Source organism: Odocoileus virginianus, chromosome 6, assembly GCF_023699985.2.
Source record: "Odocoileus virginianus isolate 20LAN1187 ecotype Illinois chromosome 6, Ovbor_1.2, whole genome shotgun sequence".
NCBI lineage: Eukaryota > Metazoa > Chordata > Mammalia > Artiodactyla > Cervidae > Odocoileus > Odocoileus virginianus.
The window spans coordinates 25,988,952-26,011,372 of NC_069679.1; the positions used below are offsets into that span (position 1 = coordinate 25,988,952).

The 22,421-nt window shown below is 45.8% G+C and overlaps 2 protein-coding genes across 7 annotated transcripts in view; one reads left to right on the forward strand and one right to left on the reverse strand.

The window, feature by feature from the left end:
* Positions 1-4,581, forward strand: part of RAD51 (RAD51 recombinase) — a 33,865-nt gene extending 29,284 nt beyond the window's left edge. For all 3 annotated transcript variants that reach the window (XM_070469020.1, XM_070469018.1, XM_070469019.1), the window contains 4 exons: positions 1,910-2,023; positions 2,367-2,496; positions 2,709-2,830; positions 3,289-4,581. In XM_070469020.1, coding sequence (XP_070325121.1) covers positions 1,910-2,023; positions 2,367-2,496; positions 2,709-2,830; positions 3,289-3,412 — 490 coding nt within the window. In that variant the 3' untranslated portion in view covers positions 3,413-4,581. The remainder of the gene's footprint in view (positions 1-1,909; positions 2,024-2,366; positions 2,497-2,708; positions 2,831-3,288) is intronic.
* Positions 4,582-4,828: 247 nt separating this feature from the next.
* On the reverse strand, positions 4,829-20,934 carry RMDN3 (regulator of microtubule dynamics 3). Of its 4 annotated transcripts, none has more exons than XM_020877555.2 (13): positions 20,837-20,934; positions 20,252-20,445; positions 18,164-18,353; positions 17,608-17,751; positions 12,503-12,797; positions 11,518-11,623; positions 8,508-8,568; positions 6,953-7,028; positions 6,715-6,792; positions 6,386-6,484; positions 6,060-6,113; positions 5,857-5,937; positions 4,829-5,552 (listed from the first exon to the last, which is right to left on the reverse strand). In XM_020877555.2, exons 2-13 carry the CDS (start codon positions 20,436-20,438, stop codon positions 5,499-5,501), a joined length of 1,425 nt encoding a protein of 474 aa, XP_020733214.2. In that variant the 5' UTR covers positions 20,439-20,445; positions 20,837-20,934; the 3' UTR covers positions 4,829-5,498. The 4 variants fall into 4 exon arrangements, with proteins under 4 accessions (XP_020733214.2, XP_020733215.2, XP_020733213.2 ...); XM_020877556.2 differs by having other exon boundaries at positions 11,518-11,620; positions 20,689-20,890; XM_020877554.2 differs by having other exon boundaries at positions 20,689-20,890.
* Positions 20,935-22,421: the final 1,487 nt, after the last annotated feature.

Here is a 22,421-nt window from a genome sequence, read left to right on the forward strand (position 1 = left end):
TATTTCCCTAGTGATTAGTGATACTGATCATCTTTTCATGTGCCAGGTTATTTGTTAAATATGCAAATTACCATGACTCTTCCATGAACATTGTAATTCAAAGTTTGGTTTAGGTCTGGGAATTTAGTTTTTTTACAGGTGTTCCAGATTATTCTTACCCTTATGGAGGTTCTGGAAAAACTAAGAGAAGTTGCTTATTTCCAGCTAAGCTTTTTTCCAAGCTGTAGGAATTGAAAATTCTCTACTACTTCAAGAATATAAGCACAGAGATCCCCACAATCACCTTTATGAACTCTGCTGAAAGAAGGGCCAGGATGACTCTTGTTTTTCTAGTAATGTCTGTATTCTGACAGCAGAAGGTAGTTTCCATTCCTGATAGTAGATTGTATCAATGTTTCTTGAGGCAAGACTAGAAGGTTTATCTAGTATAGTACTTAGGCCTCTTCGGTCCTTTGTCTATCTTATAGTTATGATTTAAATACAGAAAATTTTATCTTTTTATTCCCATTTGGTCATGATCCTAAGGTAAAACTGTCTTCGCTTCATCTTCTTGTCTCCATGCCTAGACTCAACAAATTTATCGTCATCAATCCACTTTAAAAAAGAAAAACAAAAAAACTAGCTAAACTTCCATTTGTATTGATAATAGCAAAGAATAACTGGTGAACTGTCCAGGAAAGTGCAAAGACTGGGTTTGCCAAATATGATGAATCCATTGTAAGATGTAGAAAATTCAGTTGGTAGAGTGGCACCTCCTGATGTCGAGGCTCAGCTTATTGCAGGATTATTTCAAGGGCTAGAACATTCTTTTGTTTTTCTATTCTTTTGGGTAGGAAAACTGAGAGGAAAACTGCTAAAGCTAAGTCTCAGAAGAGTAGGTTTGACACAGTGTATGCTTTTGTAATGATCAGAATCTTTACACAGAGTAGATTGCTTCTCTTAAAAGATAAACTCTTAAGCATAGAAACTTTTGGATCTCAAGAAATTATAGCACATAGATTTTATTTCAACAGGCTATCTTTTGAACTGTTACATAAGGGAGTCGGTATTATACTTTTGAACTATAATGATTTTAGGTAACATATAAAAATATTACTTGAGTTAAAGTGATGACATATGATTCTCTTTTTGTTTGGATTATGGTTAAAAACTTCGTATTCAGCAATAAAGTACTGGCATTTAGCTGAGTCTTCATAGATGAATAAATCAAACCACTTTTGAAGAAATGGGATCCTATTAGGATACATTTAATGAGAAGTTGTCTAAACTGTCTTGAGTATTTATATCTTAGGTAGCAGTTACAAAGGTAAGGAAATATAAATTGTTCTAAGAAAGGTATTTTTTAATGCAAAAGTGAAAAATCATTATTGAAATATAAGATGAATTAAGGTATTACTTATTTAACCCTACTAGATCTGTGTCACAGATTCTATAACTTGTTACTAGCAAGAAAAAGGGAAGAATAGATGGAGTATACTTATTTCTCTTAAGTATAGGACTCTTACAGTTTTGAGTCCTTAGGTTTTTTAATTTAGGAGGTTTTATTCCTATACAACAATAGTTTATATGATTTTGTTTAATTGATCTTTGAGTGATTCACTGTTTTTGTTTCAGTCCTAAATCTGTCATGCTACACTTTGTTTTTCCAGAACATGGATTGTTTCCTTCTATTTGGAAATTTCTCACTCTAGTTCAGGAGTCCTCAAAGAATAGGTTTGGTTTATTCTGAAGTCCTGCCAGATCTACTCTAATGCAGTTGCTGTTCTCTCTTTCTCTGTAGTTGCACTGGGCTTCCTAATAGAAAGGGAATTATATTCTTTAGCCTTCTTACTATCACTTCTTACCTACCCATTCAGGTAATTTCATTGCCTTAGTTTTGTATGCAGCCTCAAAATGCTCTCTCTTCTAGATATGGCCTCTCTGGCAGTGATGTCCTGGATAATGTAGCATATGCTCGAGGGTTCAACACAGACCACCAGACCCAGCTCCTTTATCAGGCATCGGCCATGATGGTAGAGTCCAGGTATGTGGGCAGTAGAAGATACTGAGCATGTTTTCCCAGAGCCCTTGACTAGGATCTTGTACAGGCTGTGGCCAATTTGATAGTAGCTTGAATTAGAAATGGGGAGATTCAAGTTTTAGTTCCTATTTTGACACCCTTGCTTTGTGATTTAGGTTAAGTCACTGTTAAAATATGAAACTATAATTCACCTGAACTTGTTGGAAATTTTGCTATAGGATAACTCAAATGCATGTTGTATAAATAAGTGTAGCCATAAATATAAAATGTTAGGGTAGTGGGAAAGGGAGCAACATCTGACACAGACTTCTAGAAACAGGCTTCAGAGAATCTGGGTTCCCTGTAGGTATGCACTGCTAATTGTAGACAGTGCCACCGCCCTCTACAGAACGGACTATTCGGGTCGAGGTGAGCTTTCAGCCAGACAGATGCACTTGGCCAGGTTTCTGCGGATGCTTTTGCGACTTGCTGATGAGGTAAGTTTTGGGGTAGGGACAGAGTGCCTAATTTCAGGAGCTATGAATTCTAGTAGCCTTGCCAGGAGGCCAGGTTACTGGGGTCTGGTATCATCAAGGTATCAGTTAGATATAGAGACTTTAGTCATTCATTGCTTTGGGGATGGGGTGGCATCAGTAAGGCTCTTGGAATGTCTGACCACAAACAATGACGTTTATGCTCTCCCTGTCAGTTTGGGGTAGCAGTGGTAATCACCAACCAGGTGGTGGCCCAGGTTGATGGAGCAGCCATGTTTGCCGCGGACCCTAAGAAGCCTATTGGAGGAAACATCATTGCTCACGCCTCAACAACAAGGTAAAGTCGACAGGACAGGCAGGCTTCACTGTGCAGTGTCATAGTAACTGTGAGACAGACAGGAACATAACATTTCCATTTAAACCTTGTTAAAGCCGCTAGTCTGTAATTAGACACAGGAGCCTTGGCTTAACCTAATTGTCACGCTCTGGTTAAAACTAATGTTTGCTTTTAGTTCATAAAGGAATTAAAAGCTCAAGTGTGGAGGAATACATTTGAAGAATTGATAATGTCTCATTTTTTTAAAAAAAGGTTTCAATATAGGAAATCCAATGGGAACAGGGGGTGAGCAGAAATGGATTTCTCTGGATGGGAAGTACCCTAAGGAATACAGCAAGATCCCCCAAAATCCTTCTAGGAAACATATAAGTCTAAAAACCTTTTAGATACACCATAAATAGATCAGGAATAGAATTTTTTAATTATAATTTTGGTGCTTTGGTCTGTCTTTGCCTCAGACTGTACCTGAGAAAAGGAAGAGGGGAAACCAGAATCTGCAAAATCTATGACTCTCCTTGTCTTCCTGAAGCTGAAGCTATGTTTGCCATCAATGCGGATGGAGTGGGAGATGCCAAAGACTGAATTGTTTTTCCCTTGTGATAAACCTTAAGCGCTGCAGACTAATGGAAAGGACTGCTCCCTGGAGTTTTTCACAGGCTTCTTCCTGTTGTGACTGCCAGCAAGAGGCTTTCAGGAAAACAGCTATTATATTGGCTTTTCTTATGGTGTAAACATGAGACAGGTCAGTGGTCACAAGCTGACCTGAATTGTTTATTCCTTCTAGAGTATATTAATCTCTATGTGATTTCTTTGGTTTGGGGGGTAGGTATGAAATACCTTTGACATCATAGTGCCTTGGGATTGACTCAGGACTAACTGCTATTGGCCACTCTTATGTCTCCAAGAGAACTAACTAAAGCTGGAGAGACCTGACTTCTCTGTCTTAATAATGTTAGGAAAAAATACCTGAGCTATGTAGCAAATGGAGTGGGTCGTCTCACAGGTTCTTTTCCCTCCATCAGTAAAAACTGTTAAATCAGAAGCAGGTTTTTAAGTTTGTGTGTCTGAATTAGCTTACGTAAGAATTTTGTTTTAATATTAAGAGCAATTCAAGATAATCATTTCAGACACTCTTTAGTAGATTCGATGTGGGGCTATTAATAAAGTAGTTATTTGTAGGGAATGTGCTGTTTATAGGAGTTACTCTGTACAAGCTGAATATTTCAACATAGGGCCTTCGTAATACTGTTTTGGCTCTGGAAAGGAATGATCAGTTTCTATTACTTTAAAACTGAAAATGTAAACGGGAAGTCCCACCTTCAGGTGATTCACTTTATTCTCCTTTAAACTCATAGAAAATATCACAAGATAGCTACTCCATAGCATTCCTGTGGCCTTTGTTTCTATTAAGGTTTGTATTGTATAAATCTGGTACTTGCCCAGATTATTCTGCTTTTTAGGGGTTTGAGATACTCCTTCCCCTTCATGTCTACTCAGCGTGAGTTTTAAGCAACTCTTCCAATTTCAAAGGGCCTCTTGGCTAGAATTGGGTGGAGAGGCAGTGCAAATCACAGGCTAGTGCCTGTGTTGATCCTACTGTATGTAAGGAGATAGGAGGACAAAATTTAATGCAACTTTGTTTTAAAAACAGCTGTTCCCTGACTATAGACCAGAGTGCCTCCTAAGTCTTCTTCCTTTTTTTTCCATCACAAAACAAACCTGGAATGATGTAATAAACCCACAGTGACAGACTCTGGAATGAAAGCTTCATTCTTATATAAAAACATCTCTATCTTTTAGACCTATAATGTATTTTAAGTGACCTTGACCTACAAACTTGTCTCAGTTTTTCTTTAACCAAAGCGCTTATCCTAAACTATTTGGTACTGTTTTTCTACTTGTCTGCAATTGCCTCACAGTAAGAAACAATTATTTAAGTGCCAAGAAAAAATAAGGAGCTGAAAACAAACATAGAAAGGGGATTATAATCACTTCTAGTTAAATTTAAGTTTTGGATTTATTTCAAGTTTGTACCAAAATATATTCCAGGCAACTCTTCAGATCATCATTTTCAGTCATAAGCCTTATGCACTGCTGTTCCAAAAGCTGCCAGGACTCTGGGAGTCAGGTGGTCCAGCCCTCAGCCCAGGAGTACAGTTGCGATCCACATGATAGATTGAGCAGAGGCAACACCCACGGACTCCCTGACCTTCCACCCTGGTAGGTTGGGGTGTGTGATCTTAGGACTGTATATACTTTGGTTCTGGATATTAATCAGTGAAAAAGAGAGTACACATTCTGTGTTTTGTTCCTATAGCTCTCCGGAGTTCATCCAACTCACCAGCAGTTGAAAGGCAGCCTTCAGTGTTCTATCCACACTCTACCCTAGGGCAGGTGTATACTAGTCTTGATTTTTTGAGAACTCACTTTATGGAAAAAGTAACAGAAACCTAGGTCTCAAGTACTTCCCCAATTTCAGATTAGGTAAGGGATTAGAATAAATTAACCAGTAGGAAGAAATTGGGGAATCGTACCAAGCAGCAGTCAGACCTAGGAGTCAAGACACTCCCTTAAGCAGTCTTGCTCAGTTTCCTGATCTAAGCAGGACCTAAGGGGAAAAGACTTAATTTTTTTCCTTCCTCAAGTCATGAAGCCCATTGAAATGTGATTATTCTCCTAAAATTACTTCCAATTCTTCCAGGTCCTTCTGGAAAGCTGAATCCTAGGAAGACAAGAGAATAAGACTAGGACTTTAAATCCAAGCAAACATTTCCTAAACCACTGGTACCTGAGAATAGGCCCTTTGCTTCCTTGCTATTACCAGTCTTTTTCCCACTTTCCCAGGACAACCTGGAACCTACTAACTCGGTCTCCTCCCCAGGTGAGATGTATAAGAACAAACCCATATGCAAAGTGAAGACTCTTTTTTGGAGGGAAATAAGAACCATGGGAAGATATTCTTTCCTGAAAAGTCACATAATGACTCAGTGAAAGAACCCTGTGTTAGAAAAACTTTTAAGTATTACCTCTTTAGTGACATTTGGCAGCTCCAGGGCCAACTTCATCCACTGTTTAGCTTCAGCATTTTTCCCTAGTTCTTTGTAGCACTGAGAAGAGACAACAGTGAAAACCTGGGAGAAATACCACCAGGAGACTAGAAGGGAATGCATGTATGCTTTCAAGAACATACATATATTTCATCTATGTTGAAATGGGCAGATGAGTTTACCTTACAAATATATATCCTTCCTGCTTTGGAAAATCCTGGCTGTAGTTCTTCAGCCTGGAGAAGGGAGAATGCATTTCAGTAAGAGGTTCTGAAATCCAAGTCAGGCTAAAGTTTACTAGAGTTCCAGTATCCAACCTGGAGATTGATTCAGTGAGTCTACATTTTTTTAATAAGCCCTTCCAGTGGTTTCTCATTTTCCATAGAACAGGCACACATAAATTTGCCCTCTACCAGAAACCCCTCCCAATTCACTAATGTCCTTAGGGAAAACAAGGTCACCCTGGCCTTTCTGGCTGCTGTCCACCCTTCCCTTCCCTCCCTGATACCTTTAGGAAGCTTGAGAGGGCATCCTGCACAGTAGCACCAAGGGGGCTTTCACTCAAGGCTGTCGCAGTTTTTTTTTCTAGCCAGCTCAGGTGAGAGACCTGCCACCAAAAGATCAAGGTGTAACTAAAAACTTCTTTAAGAACAATGAATGTTCTGTACTGAAAGAAAAAGGGGCCAAATAGGACTGCATCCAGTCACCACTACCATGACTGTTTGGAGGAAATGACACATAAGCCAGACCATGTTAAGGACCAAGATCTTCCCTGCAAGGTGATCAGTGTCTCAGCATAGTTTGGGCCCTTGTGTCAAGCCCTGAAATTTAGCTCACCTGGTAGCACCACCTGCCAAGGAGAAAGTGAGCCATGGGGTTTTCTGGCTTGAGAGCAATGGCTTTGTCCACATGCTCCTAGAGTGTAAATATAAACAAGGTAACATCAGAGAGCAGAATTACCAAGGAAAGAGAGGCAAGTCACAGAGCTGTCGGGTAGGAACACCTTTGCAAAGAGCTAGGTTGGAGCAGGTAATCTGCACTAGACCAGCACCAGGGGAGGAGAAGCCTTTCTCACCTTGAAGCTAAAGCCACTCTGGATGCGCCTCTGGATGCCCTCATGCTCAGCCAGCTGACCACAAAGCACTGCATACCTAGGGGGGAAGCAGCGGCACGCTCAGGCACAGGACTGAGGACCATCCCTGCCAGGAAGGGGCTTCCCACCCATGGCCAATGGCACTGCCCAATACTTCATCTGTACATAATTCCTCTTTTCACAGACCTGGGGTCCCAATTCATACTCTTTAGCAAATATAGTGGTAGGTTCACAATCCCCCAAACTACAGTGGGTACAAAAAGGTGGACTCTTTTATACTTAGACAAGGTCTCAATCCAAATGTCCCCTCATGATCAGTATAGCCATAGCTGTCATAAAAACTTAAGCAGGTCTCTAAAAATCAGCATCAATATGTAAGAAACCTGAATACATTATGTCTGCTTAGCCTGGCAAGCATACTGGTACGTCACTGGGAAGCTGTTTGGGAAGGGGATACTCCAGAATTACCAACAGAAGCAGAGGAAGAAAAGGCCTCCAATTTCAGCCCTCTCCTCCACACCCTCTTAGGGGAACAAAGCCATCCAGCTTCCCATTTTCTGTCTTCAAAAACAAAGGGTCTTATGACCCCAGCCCCCTAGGGTTGTTTCTGGACGCAGAGTTAACGAGGCTCTAAAGGCCCAAATTGCTTTTTTGTGTACTCACTAAATATTGACGGGTATTTGTATCTAATACTTCCAGAGGCTTATTTCCACTTTAGTCCAAATAACTGTTTCCCAAGAAAAAGCTAAGAAAGGATGAGGTCAGTTTCCATCCTTGGGACCCCAGAAGCCCCAAGAGTGTGCACAGGGAAGCAACACCTATGACACCTAAGAAACAGTTACCTGGCATCTAAAAAGAGGCACTGCAAAGTTTCAGCAACAGATGGGGAAACATAGCCTCTCCAGCTCACAATCTGAGGACAGAGTTATGGAAAGCAGCAGGGAGGTGGAAAAGGAACACTTTTACTAAAACCGAGGTGCCTAGAACCAGGCCTCCAGGCCACAGGTTGGCCCTGACCCACACAAGGTGGCAGGACTTTGCCCACACGAGATCACAAACAGGGCTGATGCTTTTGAGGACTAATACTGACTGCCAAACTTCCTGTGGGTGAGCTCACATCTATGTTTCCTCATGCCAGCAAAGCGAAGAAGCCAAAGTCCACCACCAGCCAGGGATCGCAGCTAGGGGAATGAAGAGCTTGTGTGGGAGAGGGGAACTGCCAATGTCCCAACTTCTCTGAGGAGCCAGGAGCCTCAAGTTTGAAGCCAAGGATGACTTGTAACAAAGCTACTCATTTCTCCAGGTTTCAACAGGAAGCTGTATTACTCTCCATTATCTCACACCCAAGGCACTTCCCAAAGGAAACTCCCCTGGGTCCCTGGCTTGGGGAAGGATGGGACATACAGAAATAAAGGCTAGAGCTTCCTCTTCTGGTGCCTCTGGCAAATGCCTGTTTGGCCAGGGCAGAGAAGAGAAAGGGCTGTGCTCCACTCTAACCCATGCTGGCTCTTTCTGGGCCCCTGCAGGGTGTTATTACCACTGATGACACTCTGCGTTCTCATTCCCCTTCTCCAGAGCGACCTCAGCTGCTTCCTTTCCTGTAAGACAGAGGTGATCCAGAGTTGACACGGGCTCCCGTGACCCTTCCACGGGAAAGGCTGTGGGAAGATGGACTGCTCTAGCTCTCTCAGTTCCCACCCAGGCAGGACTTATAGTCAGAGTGAAGAGCTGCAAATAGCTCTTCAAGGATAACTTCCACTTTGCCGTGCTTTTCCTATCTCTGTCATCAGCTGTCCCAGCTATATAACACCCACCTGATGTGCTCAAAGCATTTCAAATATAAAAGGACTCGAAAGCAATCACAGTGTCCCCAGTAGATCATTACCTGGAGAGTTTTTGATTTGGGGTCTGTGGACAGGCCTTAGGGTGTCCATGAATCCCACTGAAGTTGTATATAATATTAGGCATATGTCCATTTTCTTGAGAGGGTCCACAGCTTTGATTGAATTCTCAAGAGGACCATGATCTAGGAACAGTAATCATGGCTCTGGGCCAGAACTCCTCACTAGAGCCAAATGACCTGGCATCTGACCAAGGATGACTTTCATGTAGTCCTTACCCAAGTTTTCCAGACACCAAAACTAACAGAAATCAAGGCCTAAACACATGCAGGCTCTTGACAAGGGTACCCCGGAACATCAAGGAGCTGGAGCCCTCCAGATGAGACCATTACACCTACACACTGGAGAAAACAACACTGTGAAGTGGGACATCTGATTAGAATCAAGAGGGCTTCCATGGAAGAGAATGAAATAATGCCATTTTTAGCAACATGGACAGACCTAGAGATTATCATACTAAGTGAAATAAGTAAGACAGAGAAAGACAAATATCATACATCACTTATGTGTGAAATATAAAAAAAATACAAATGAACTTATTTACAAAACAGTTTAGAAAGCAAACTAGTTACCATGGGGGAGAGATAAATTTCGAATTTGAGATGAACAGATACGAACTACTATATATTAAATAGATAAACAACAAGGACCTACTGTATAGCACAGAGAACTATATTGAGTATCTTGTAATAACCTAAAATGGAAAAGAATCTGCAAAGTATATATGTATAACTGAGTAACTTTGCTATACCTCTGAAATATTGTCAACTATATAATAAAAATTTGAAATAATAAAAAGAATTTTTCAATGGTGAGGGCTTGAAAGGGAACACAGAATGGAACAAAAGTAATGTGTTGAAGTGATAGGCTGGCTAATCTGAAATGTTTCCTCATCTACAAGTGATCATGGTATAATTTTGTATATGCAACAAATACATTTAAAGAGAACAAGAACCCTACAGTTCCCCTATCCAAGCAGAAGAACCATACGGCTCTACCACTGAGGGACACTGTCTCTTAGGGGACTTCACTCTGCCCCCTTCAAAGCACTCACTCACTAGGGAAAGAGCGGTTAAGAATGAGGCAACCAGTTTCTGCAGCCTCCTGATGGTCCAGCTTCTAGAGGCAACACAAAATGAACTTTAGATCCACCAACAATGGTCCTAAAAAGTTAGAATCACAGAGCAGAGCCTTCAAAGACTCTCCATAGTCCCCTGACCTCCAGAAGGAACAGATCTGTCTGGGGGTGCTACAGGGAGCCAGACCAGTGTGGGCACAGCTGCTTCTCTAACCACTACTCCATCTCCACATCAGGGTTCACACTGGCTGTGAGTACTGAGAGATGATCAAAAGGAAAAGGAAAGGTGGTTGTTGCCACCAAGAGTCCAGACACCAGCCCCAAATGCTGGTCAGAATCCTCACCTGAAACACAGGAAAGGTAGCAGAAACTGTTTTGAAAAGAAGCAGACAGTAATTGAGTACCTTCAGTTACAACTTCCAGGGATTTTTCTGAAGATCAAACACTGAACTCAACTGACCTTTCTGTCTTGGCAGAATTCTACAACAGTTTATAGAGTAATGACCTTGAGGTACTGTCAGACTCTACATTATCAAAAATTCAATGTCTGCAAGGCTGTACTTAAAAAAGTGGGGAGGCAGATAGTGAACTGGATAACTGAACTACAAGATGTGGAAGTCCACTGGCGGTGCCTCACTCAGAGGGTGTGTAGCTAGGCAGGACACATCACCTTCCCCGTAAAACCAGTCTTTAAAAATCTCAGGATTCTTAACAACTTCATGACAGTAGAAGACAGGCCATGAACATGGCACAAGTTAGATGCACCCTATATGCCCCCGGGACAGATTTTGACAACAGAGTTGCTAGGTAGACCCCAGGGACTTCTAAGCTAGTGATATTCACCCAAACTACTCCTTCCCGGCACTCACCAAACATACTCCACTCATTACATTCTTAAATACCTGCCCGACAGGCTCCATAACTGAAACTAGATTCCTAAGCAAAAGCAAAAGAAACTCTCCTTAGGTTAAGAGAGGTTTTGCCCTTTGTAGTTAAGGAATTAGGACAAAGAATTGTGCTAATGAAACAACTACAATTGACCCTGAACAACGCACGGGTTACTGGTCCTCTGCCCAGTCAAAAATCCACGTGTAACTTATAGTCAGCCCTCTGGCTCAGCAGTAGAGAATCCGCCTGCTGATGCAGGAGACAAGGGTTCAATCCCTGGGCCGGAAAGACTCCCTGGAGAAGAAAATGGCAGCTCAGTGTTCTTGCCTGGGAATCCCATGGACAGGAGCCACTGCAGAGTCAGACTCAACTTAGCAACTAAGCAACAACAAATCCTCGGGCCCAAGCAACCATGGGCTGTTGTGCGTGCTCGTGCTGCTCAAATCACTGATGTTCAAGGTCAGCTGTACTACAGGTACATACGCCTGTGTGACTCAAGCCCCATGCCATGCAGAAAAGCAGGGACTGCTCTCTGTCTCCAGGAGCTAGTCTGTCCCTGGTGAGTACCTGAGCCCCAGCTGCCCTGATAGTCTGCGTCTTGGTGGGTCCCCTGGGCCCCAAGCTGGGCTGGCTCCACCCTCAGAATCAGTCAGTTGCACCAGGAGGCTGTCAGCACTTACCACTTAGGGCATAGGACCTCTTCTCACTCGCCTCCTCAGCAAGCTCACACATGTCACTGTAGGCCCGGGCCAGGCGCCAGAGAAAGTCCTGTCGGCTTCCATGCTGCTACCCAAAGAGAGAGATGAGGCTCCCTTCTTTCAGCTACAGAGAACCGGGGCCCTGACGTCCTCCCCACATTCTACCTTTGAGTGTCTTGTAAACACTGCTATCAGGCCATCCCACATACCTCTCACCTGCAGTTAGCTGGTGACATTCTCTCTAGTCATTAGATTGCACAACCCACACAGTGAGGGTATCCTGGCCTCCTAATGCTGTGAGGAGGAAAGGTCAACTCCAACATGGAATGAGTCACAGCAAGAGTGTGGAAATGCCCAAGAAAAGGGAAATTCTAACTTTGAGGGCATTTATAGCTCAGTTCAGTCACTCAGTCGTGTCCGACTCTGCAACCACATGGACTGCATCACCAACTCCCAGAGCCTACTCAAACTCATGTCCATTAAGTCAGTGATACCACCCAACCAAACCATCTCATCCTGTCGTCCCCTTCTCCTCCCGCCTTCAGTCTTTCTGCATAAATTCTGACTGAACTTGAGAAGGGAACTGTGATTGAGTGACCCACACACTTGTCACTGGTGATGAAAACTTCAAATGGGGCAGGCAGCTGTGGGTCTGCCTCAGGGAAATAAAAGGGGAAAAGTTCCAGTTCTTTCCACATTTCTCGCTATGCCGAGAGGAGCTCTTGCAGTTGCTCTACCAGAGCCAACTACCCAGGGGATGGTGGGGGAGGAAGCGCTGGGACAGGGAGTACACAGGCCCCTAGGGGTGAACTCAGCCTCCCTGGAAAAGGGTGTAGGACCCTGAGGGCAGATGCAGAAACTCGCTGAGTCACCCTCATTTCCCTTCCCATGTCACCTGGCAAGGTCACTGACAGACTCATGGGAGTTAGCAGGGGGAGGCAAGGTACAGAGGCCGTCGGAGGCTTACCGCCAGCTTGTTGTTGAGCAGCAGCTGGAAGCCCTCCCGCTTGCCCTGCTCACTGCCCTGGTGCAGCTCGTCTGCCTGCTGCAGGAGGGGCAGCACATCTTCCTGGCCAGGGGAGCCCCCAGCCTCCAGGGCTTCAGGCTCCGGACCCAAAACCACTTCCACCTCCACCTCCAGGTCCAGGGAGTCCTTTCTCCCCATCTTCACAGTCTCGCAGCTCACTTCATCTTCCCCATCACCGTCACTCTCCCTTTCAGAGTCCCGCTCATAGTCAGACTCAGCATTGGCTGTTGTGTAACTGGCAGGGAAACAAAGTGACAAGGTCAAGGGAGGGGATTACTTACCCTCAGATCACCAGGGGTCTAGCCTCCTCCACAAAGAGGGGCTCTGCACGGCACTGCGGTCATCAGCACTGACCATGAGCCATGCCCCTCGCTGAGGGGGCACTCAGTCCTCAGAGAATGCTTCCTGGGGAACCATGGGGAAATGATCTGGGAGGGGAAGAGTGACCAACTCGGAGCCCTGTGACAGTCAGAGGCCGATATGAGAATCCCCTGCTTACCTACCACCACGTCTGCCAGAAAACAGAGAAAGCCTAGAAAGGTATCAACAAAATGTCAGTGGACCTCTCAAGGCAGAGGAATTCATATCTCCCCTATATTTTAGTATTAGATAGGATTGCTTTAGGGAGCGTATATTCTTATAAGTTATAAAAGTTTAAGATAAAAACCTTAAGTAGGTGGAGCTCGATGGCTCATGAGGGGAAGGGTTTGTCAATCATTTTTGCTTTATCAGCCAAATGCACTTGCCAGAACCAACATGGGTGGATGCCAGCCTCTGTGGCCATGGGTGGCCACAGATATACATATTTTCTTTCTCAATTCAATGTATACCTCTGTCCCAAGTCAGTAACCAAACCTCAACCACAACAGGAGTGGCCCTTGGAAACCTTGGGAGTTGGTGGGGGGGAGTGGGGGAGGGCTGCAGCTGGAAGCAGGAAAGGCAGAAGATGCAAACAATCCCTTAGGAAGGTGTCTGTGGGGCCGCCATCCAGGTGTCTCCTGGGGAGCCCAACTCTGATTGCACCCACTGTTTCTCTTGGATCTCTGCCTCCACCAGCAGCTAATGATAGTGTTTTCCCCAACTGCCAACTGAGTCAGACAAAAACTGAGCAGAGCAGGAGATAAGGCTTCCAGGGGTCACAACCAGACACCAAAGAGCCCCCAGGTTAAAAGCAGGTTCTGTGTAAGCTAGCAGGTTCCAAGACACAGGGAAGATCCTTGAGTGACAAGGATAAGCCTTCCTCTGTCCTGAAATTAAAGAGAGGTAGGATCCCTGTGACTGGAGCAAATCAGACCTGAAGGAGAGACACAAACAAAGTCACAACAAGACAGTCTAAGGTCAGGGGGGCTGACTACTGCAGACGCAAGTGCTGTCCTCCTCATCTGGAAAGCCAGAGAGAACAAGGGAGCAAGCAAGTAACCAGACCTGGGGTCCAGTCCATCCATCCTATTTCTTTATAGAGGAGCTTTCAGATGCATTTAACAAAGGTGCTCCAGAAACATCTATTACAAGAAATTGTAAAGTATTTAAAACCTTCCTAACCTTGCTTTTTAAAGAGGTTATAGAAGTATCTCCCCCCTCAAGCAATTTGCAGTAAAAACTTTAGAAATTAAAGGGACAAGAAAAAGTGGTATCAGATTTCACAACCAACCTGGGTGGTGATGAGAGCAAGACCACACAGGGGCAGCCTAGAGAAACTGTCCTAGGCTTAGACAATAACCTGTCCCATCCAGAAACTCAAATCAGTGGCTACCAGAGCCCCTATTCAGCCCAGACAGGCCCAGAGGCAAAATGAGTAAATGGATTTTTGGTGGGTGCAAGCTTGAGTCTCATCACTTCACGTTGCAAAAAGGAGAGGAGACCCCACTCATTCCCTGCTCAGCTGAAGGCTGCCTTGGCACATGGGGAGCGACCCCTGCTCTCATCCTGCCTGAACTCAAGTCTCCAGGGAATGGAGCCAGGAGGAAGGTCCTTCAGTGCTATGATCCCGCTGGGCCCTAAAGGCTGGAGAACTCACATGGGCAAGGAAAAGGAGAGGTCAGGGGGACCTTGCTGCTACCCAGTGAGAGCTGGTGTCACAGCATTCTCCCACATTTCTTGGACCACGTACCCAGCCACTGGTGAAATCCACCAGAGAAAAAGGGGTGGCCCTTTTGTTCACCATGCCTGGCAACTTTTGAGATGAGTCACAGGCCTCTGAAAAGGTCCTTTGGTCCAGTGCACTCAGGCTAGACACACTGTTCCCACTGTGGAGCAAGGACTCAAGGCTCCCTTGCAGCAAGCAGGCCAACTCCGCTCCTTAAGGAGAGCCCCTAAGTCAGGGATCAAGGACTCATACACACAGCCCTCCCAGCAATTACATTTCTTTCCTCCAACTGCTAAGCCCCATCAGAGGTGCTGAGCTGAGGCAAAGACAAGCAGGCCTGGGCCCGGACCCCGCAGTGGTGGGGAAGATAAGACCAAGAGGAACGAGGTGATAAGCGAACGCCCGAGGAGGAGTGGCAGTGAGGCTGCAGGCAGTGGCTCTTGGCTGGAATGCCTGGACAGGTTTGGCAGGGGAGCTGGTATTAGGGCAAGCTGGGTTTTGCAAGGAGGGAACTAAAGCTGTGTTTGGAACAAGGCTCTGGGAACAAGCTCACAGACCCACCCAGTGATTCGGACTCTGGCACATTCAGCTGATCCCCTGGGAGCTGTTTTATTTGGAAGAAAGAGAGAACACAGCTTTCAATGGAGCAGAGCTGCCCATCAAATAGTCTTATTGTTTCATCCCTCAAAGCTCTCCTTCCCCAGGGCCCACATGTTTAAAGCCACTCCCAAAACTTGGTCTCCTCTCCCTTGACCATGACCCTGACCAAACGAATGATTCACCACGGCCACTGCTCCAGACAGGAGTCGGCTAACCCAGTCTTGCACCATGCACGACCATCGGCTTCCACATGCCACAGGATCGGTCACAAGGTTGAGCCTGCTGGAGCTGTTATCCAGGAAGCCACCCTTTCTCTCCAGCTGCTAGAGGCAGCTGGCAGCCCTGTCTGCCCTGTACGGCTGTGGGAGCCCCAGTGAGCACCCCAAGCTACAAAGCACCCATAAACTTCCCTGGTTAATCACTCTGGCTCGTGCTGCTCCCAGAAGCTTGTACAATTTCTTAAAATTATCATGAAGGGGTTTGAGTTCTATTATCCTAGTCTTGGGCAGAGCTGTGACCTGTCCTTAGGTTCCACACTCATAAAGCTCAAATGTCAAGTAACTGGCTTCCTTGGGTTGCTTAGAGATGCTCCTTAAGTTTCAGGGCCCACTATCGACTATTTTATCCTTTCTTTTTAATCCAGATGTGTCAAATATTAATTTCCTTTTTGCCCTCTCTAATACAGTCTTCTGGAAGCATGTCTCAGCTCACAGGTACTAGGTAAATCGAACAGAAAACGGCCATTTCTGTGAGCCCTTGAGATAATAGGAGTCAGACCATCCAGGCAACAGGACCAAAGCTCTTCCCCAAGACTTCACTGTTTCAAGAGGCACCTCAGCAATAATCAAATTCAGCACAGATGCCCAATGGCACTGACACGGAAAAGGACTAATACGTCTCTTACTTTTCTTAGAAAAGCAAATGAAGAAAGATAGGAGAATATATTGTTTAAACAAGAACACAAAGCTGAGGGACTTTCCTGGTGGTTCAGTAGTTAAGACTTGAAGTTTCCATCAGGGGCATGGTTCCATTCCCGGTTGGGGAACTAAGTGCAGAAAAAAAGGCTGACACTTCTGAAGAAGATTTACTGAACAGACCACACTGCTCTGGGCAGGTCTCAGTCAACAGGAAGAACTGTCCCGGGCTGTGGGTGACGTCTTCCCGTGAAGGCCCTTCTGTGCTCTGATAACCAAACCAGGCCTCAGAAGGCAGATGAGCCTGGCTGAGCCTGCGCTTAGGAGCTCTGCAACCCTGGGCCCACATGCATTAAACCTCACTAGGCCTCAGGTCTCCATCTGAGAAGCAGGGCAAAGAATATCACCTACTCCATAGGAACTTTGTGAGACTGAGGAAATACCTCTGAAGTGCTTTCCACCGTGTCTGTCACATGGGAGGAATAAACTGTAGTTAATATTATGAAGTGTTTCAGCTGAAGCGGGACATGCTGCAAAGATTATCATGAATGACTAGTTTAGCTTCTAGTTTCCATGTACACATTTGTAGCTACACCAGTCATTCTGCCCTGACAGGTCAGGCCTGACTGCTCACTTCACCAGTCTCTTCCTTGAGGAGGAAAAAAGGTCAGCAAAGGCCACAAAGAGAGACCAGCCTCTAGACCTCACATGAGCCACCTGGATGACTGGGCCTTGAAGCAGACAAGGGCAGATACTACTATTAACAGCATCAAGCACTGCAACAAAGATGTTCATTCAGACTCCATTCGTGGGACAGAAGTTTCAAAATGGCACCAGTGGTTTAAAACCAAAAAGCCCTCAGCCTGACCACCCTGGGGGTTCCACCAGACTCCTGCCTGCAGCCCTATCTCACAGTAAGGCCTATGGCCAGACCTGCTGGCCCACCAATTATTCAGCTGAGTCACTGCCCACCTGTGAAGAGGGCAGGGGCGCACAAGCAGACCTTCCCCTGTGGGAAGAGAACTTCCCGACGGAGGGAGCATGCTCAGTGCTTAGACAGCTCTGTAGACCTGGCCCGGTCACTCAGTGAAGGAAATACAGTCATTAAGACAAAGCTTACAAAGTCCTCATGATAACAGGAAACCACCCAATCAATGTTACAGTAAAACAAAAATAAAGGATCTAATAACTAGGTAAAAAGCAAACCTACTCTGAGAAAAATAACAGATGCAAATACTAACTGCTGTTAACATTTCCATTTGTCAGGATGACATATGGTGGATGGCTTTTCTTATTTCAACTGTTTTGTATTTCATTTATTTATATCCTTACCTTGTTCTAAAAATTATTTACAGCAGCTTGGTGTGAATTTTTCATTCTAAACACTACTTTTACACAATGTAACCTGGCTGAAGCCACAGCTGTCTCCAGGAGAGATGACTCACCCGCCTTCACTCTCGGCATCCGTGAACGTGGCTCCGGAGGCGGCCGTGAAGTAGACAGAGCTGGAGCCGGTGGAGTCACTCCTCTCCCGGGCAAATGGGAACCTTCGCCGCCGAGCCACTTTCTGGTTCTCTTCCATATGCGATCTGAAAAGCAAGCTTCTTTCCAGAGGGTGCCATTAGGCCCTTCCAGCCTGCCTTTCCCCTCACCATGAGGGAGCCTCTTACTACTGCTGCTCATTAAAGGGCCAAAAGCAGAGAAACTCTGGGGTCTCTGCCCTCAGGAGAGCAAGAAGGGCAGATGGCGGGACCCAGCCTACAGAACAGACCAGGTTAAACAGGACAAAGTATTTCAGCTGCTGCAACAGACCCCGAGAGCCCAAAGGCAAGAACTCAGGCAAAGCAAGGAATCAAGCACATGGCTTCCCTGCCAGTGAGGTGAGAAGCCAGAAAACTGGCTGTGTCCTTACAGACAGACAGCAAAGGCTGAGAAAGCTGTCGGGGCAGGGAAATGCTAGGGTGCAAGGGCCAAGGCAGGAAGGAAGGCTGTAATACTCACCGGACCTCCCCCACAATCTGCCCAGCAAGCCCCTGCAGGCTGCTCCTCAGCTCTTCTACCTCCCGCCGCAGCGCCACCAGGCTGGTCAGCACGAACTCCAGGCGATCCAGGACCTCCTCCTGTCCTCGTGGAAGGCTTGGCAGCACTGCAGCATCGCCAGCCTCACCCGGGACTGCCCGCAATGGCCTGACTGGAGGAAGGAGAACAGGAGACAGTGAGGCCCCTGGGATAGAGGGACGAGATGATCCTGCACCCAGAATTCAAGAACACTTGCTTCTCACTGGAGTTCAATTTACAAAGATCTTTGAGGCTCAGATATTCACAAGTCCCAGGTAACAAACCAGGGGGGAGGAAAAAAAAAAAATCAAGGTCCCAATCTTTAAACAAGAGCTCTCCAGGGAATTCTCTGGTGGTTCAGTGGCTAGGACTCCATGCTTTCACTACCAAGGGTCCATGTTCAGTCCCTGGCTGGGGGACTAAGATCTTGCAAGCATGGCCAAAAGGGAAAAAAAGTCTACAAGAGATCTCTACTCCAAAAACCTTGCACCCAGGGCCCTTCATCAGCACTGTACACCTTGACAGATAATGTAGAATGCTCACAAGAGTGCGATATCTAGAAGGCAGGATAGCTGCCCTGCTGCCCAAATCCCAGGCAGTCAATACCACACAGCAAAACTGAAACTGAGCTTACTCAAATTCTGATCTTGCACTTCACAAAGAATAGCAAAGAACACTCTTTTCTCTCAAGAGCTTCATTTAGTATTATCAAAGAGTGGCAAGGTAAACAGGGGAAGTTACTGAGAGAAAAGGTACACCAGGAAAAACCCACCCAAACCCCACTGGAAAAAAACATCATTGCCAAGCCCTGAATTGAGATCTAAGTAAATTCTAAAAGTAAACGGTAGAAAACTGATACCTAAGACAAGTGGACTGAGAAATGTAAAAACAGGAAAGAAACCCACAATCCAACAAGCATAAAGCTGTTAAAGGAAATCTAGTAACAATAAAGGCTGAATTACTGTACAGACCCAACAATGTTCCAGTATGTAAAGCAAGAAAGATCCCTGGGAGTGTGGCCACCATCTCCCAACCTCAGTAGAACAAAGACTACAGCTAAGAAATTACAAACCAACAAATAAAATACGAGGAAAAGAAAGGAAGGGTAAGCACATTTGCAGCACTAGGTTACCACCAGCTTATAAAATGCTGACAAACAATTGCAATCTAAGGTGAAAACTCTTAAGACTCTTCAAAAACTAACTTTTCCGAACCATCTGGCATTCGGTCATCAGAGGAAACACGTGTTCCCAATGAACATGAGGCAAGATGACTTGAGTGCTCTTCTATCGCACACACATGAGGGGAGTGGTTTGGCCGAGCCCTAGATGCTTTGCTCTGATGGGTTAACATTAAAGTTTTCCAAAATTGAAAGTACTAACCATTTGTGGCTGGCTCCCAGCCATATTCAGTTTCAACTGCAGTAAGTGCACTCCCGACCCCATGCTGTGGGAACTCTACTGGACCAGGTGACCAGGCCCAATCCTGCCACTTACTGTGACAGCCTCGGGAAAGTTACACAACTTTTTTCAATCTCAACTTACTCATAAGAAGGATTAAAAAAAAAAAACACACACAACTTGAACTATACAGTCTCCAAGGTGCCTTCGAATGTTAATGTTCACCTAATTTAGTACAGAAGCCTCAAGAAATTTTAATTCCTCCAAGACTAGTTTCTCTTTTCACTTTCTTTTGGGCCTTTCCTCTACTTATTAAACACCTCAACCACACTAAGCAAGTAACTTTAATACATACACAGCACTTCTGCGGCCAGAACTAAAAGTGAAAGCTAAGCCTTTTCACTATATACTTTCCTGCGATTACAGGAAAAAGACGACAGTAGAGGAAGACTGCTTTTCCTTTTCAATAAGCTTTCCTCAAACTTGAAAAGAAACTCTTGGGCCCCGCACCCACCCCCCCCCCCCACTAATTTTTCCTCTGTTGTCGGGCCCCGCAGGTTCTGCTACAAGCAGCCCCGACCCCAAGCCCACCCCTCAACAGTCCCTGAGGCCTCAATAGCCCCGCTCCTACCTTGGCGTCCAGGCTCTGAAGTCTGCGTGTAGTCCAGAGAGTTGGACCGACTCTGGCTCTGGCCGCGGCGCTGGGTCCGTTTCCACCGCTGGCTGTAAAGGGCACACAGGAATCCAAGGCCCGCGGCGGTGCCCAGCAACAGTCCGAGCCCGGCGCGTGCGCCACCCAAAGTCCCCAGACTAGACATGCTACACCTGCAGCCCGCGTGAGCCACCAGGAGCAAGCGGGCGAAAGAAAGGAGAGAGATTCGTTGACTGTGGTCCACCCATCGCCAAAGCCGAACCCTTGAAGATAACCTCCCTGCCCAGACCCCAAGCATTCGCCACCCTCACCCTAGTTCCGACCTTAAGGTTTCTGCTAGCCCCCAGGCCGGACTACCACGCCGCCCACCCGGCCCTTCGCAGCCTACCCTCCAACACGCCCCCTAACCTTGATACCGGAGTCAGATCTATGGGTTTCCAAACTCCTCCTCCAGCCTCACGACACTGCAGACCGCAAACCCGCCGCCCAGGCTACAAACCGCCGGTCTTCCCGCCGCGCCCTTTGAAGGCGCCCCAGCCTGTCTGGACCAACTCAGACTCTTACCCTGCCGCTAGCTACTTTGGCGAAGGCCGCGGCTTCTCTGTCAATGCCCGTGACGTCATCAAACGGTGCCAACTAGCAGCCTCGCGCGCCTATAAGAAGGCGGGGGTGGTGAGCAGACCTTCGAGACTCCACCTCAGGGCCAGGGTTTTCTCTAGGGGGCGGGGCCACAGGCACAGTCAGAGGGGCGGAGCCAGCAGAGATCTGGAAAGGCTAACCAAGAATGGGTTAGAAGCCGAGTAAAGGGGGACAGGGCTTCCCAGCTGGCGCCGCTAGTGGTAAAAAACCTGCCTGCCAATGCAGGAGATGTAAGGAGATGTTCTATCCCTGGGTTAGGAAGATCCCCTGGAGGAGGGCATGGCAATCCACTCCAGTATTCTTGCCTCGAGAATCCCATGACAGAGGAGCCTGGAGGTCTACAGCCCATAGTGTCGCATAGAATCGGACACAACTGAGCGAATTAGCACGCACAAACGGGGGAAAGCTGAGAGATTCCATGGAATGGATGCTCAGAGCAGTAACTCCATGGTCTGGCCAGCTGAGGTTCCATTTCCCTCCAGTCACACCAGGTTACAGCTGAGGTTCCATTTCCCCAATCACACCAGGTTACTTAGTGTTCCCGGAATGTGCTCCGCATACTCAACGTTTCTACCTTTTCCACTACTACTCTTTCTGTCTTGAACCCCTACCTGGAAAACGCCACCCCTCTCCACCTTTCCTTAACCCTCGGTCAAAACTCAGACTTTATTTGATTTCAGCTCGATTTGTTTACGTATTTTTACTCAAATCATTTACTAAGCTCAACACAATAGTGCCTTTGGCAACTCAATTTAAAACAGGTAAGTTGTTGGTTATCCACAACAGGCCCTGAGTCCCCTGGGCCAGCTTCTGCCAGTTGACATCTGAAAAACTTACATTGTAGATGCACACCCCATCATTTTAAAAAAAATCTTAAACCTTAAATTGTCGTTGTAACATTAAACAGGGACAGGCTTATAAAAACTGTTTTTAATATCCAGAATGAAAATTAAATTCATTAAATTAATTCCTCTAATGATAACATTTTAAATGTTTGCATGAGGCTGAAACTTGGGTTGATCTCTGATTGCTTAAATTGGTTGATAGCATTTCAGATTTTGTTTTAACCATTTTTTTCTACCACCTGTGACTTGTACTTTTATAAATCTATTTTACTCCTGTGGTTTTACGCAACTTGTAGTTTTAGAAACTTAAAAAAAGAGAATCACCTGCAGTCCAGTTGTTATGACTCTGTGCTTCCACCGCTGGGGGCTCAGGTTCTACCCCTGGATGGGGAACTAAGATCGCACAAGCCCTGCAGTACAGGTCAAAAATTAATTAATTACTTAAAAAGTAAACAACACATAGGGACTTCCCCAGTGGTCCAGTGATTAAGAATCTGCCTTCCAATGCGGGAGACATAGGTTCCATCCCTGGCCAGGGAACGTCTTAAGATCCAACATGCCAAGGGAACCCTCTTACACTGTTGGTGGGAATGCAAACTAGTACAGCCACTGTGGAGAACAGTGTGGAGATTCCTTAAAAAACTGGAATTAGAACTGCCATATGA

Coding starts and splice junctions, on each gene's coding strand:
- RMDN3 (XM_020877555.2), bottom strand. CDS start 20,438: ATGTCTAGTCTGGGGACTTTGGGTGGCGCACGCGCCGGGCTCGGACTG. Junction 11,624..12,502: donor TGCTCAACAACAAGCTGGCG/GTAAGCCTCCGA, acceptor CTCTTTGGGTAG/CAGCATGGAAGCCGACAGGA. Junction 5,938..6,059: donor GAAGGATATATATTTGTAAG/GTAAACTCATCT, acceptor GTCTCTTCTCAG/TGCTACAAAGAACTAGGGAA.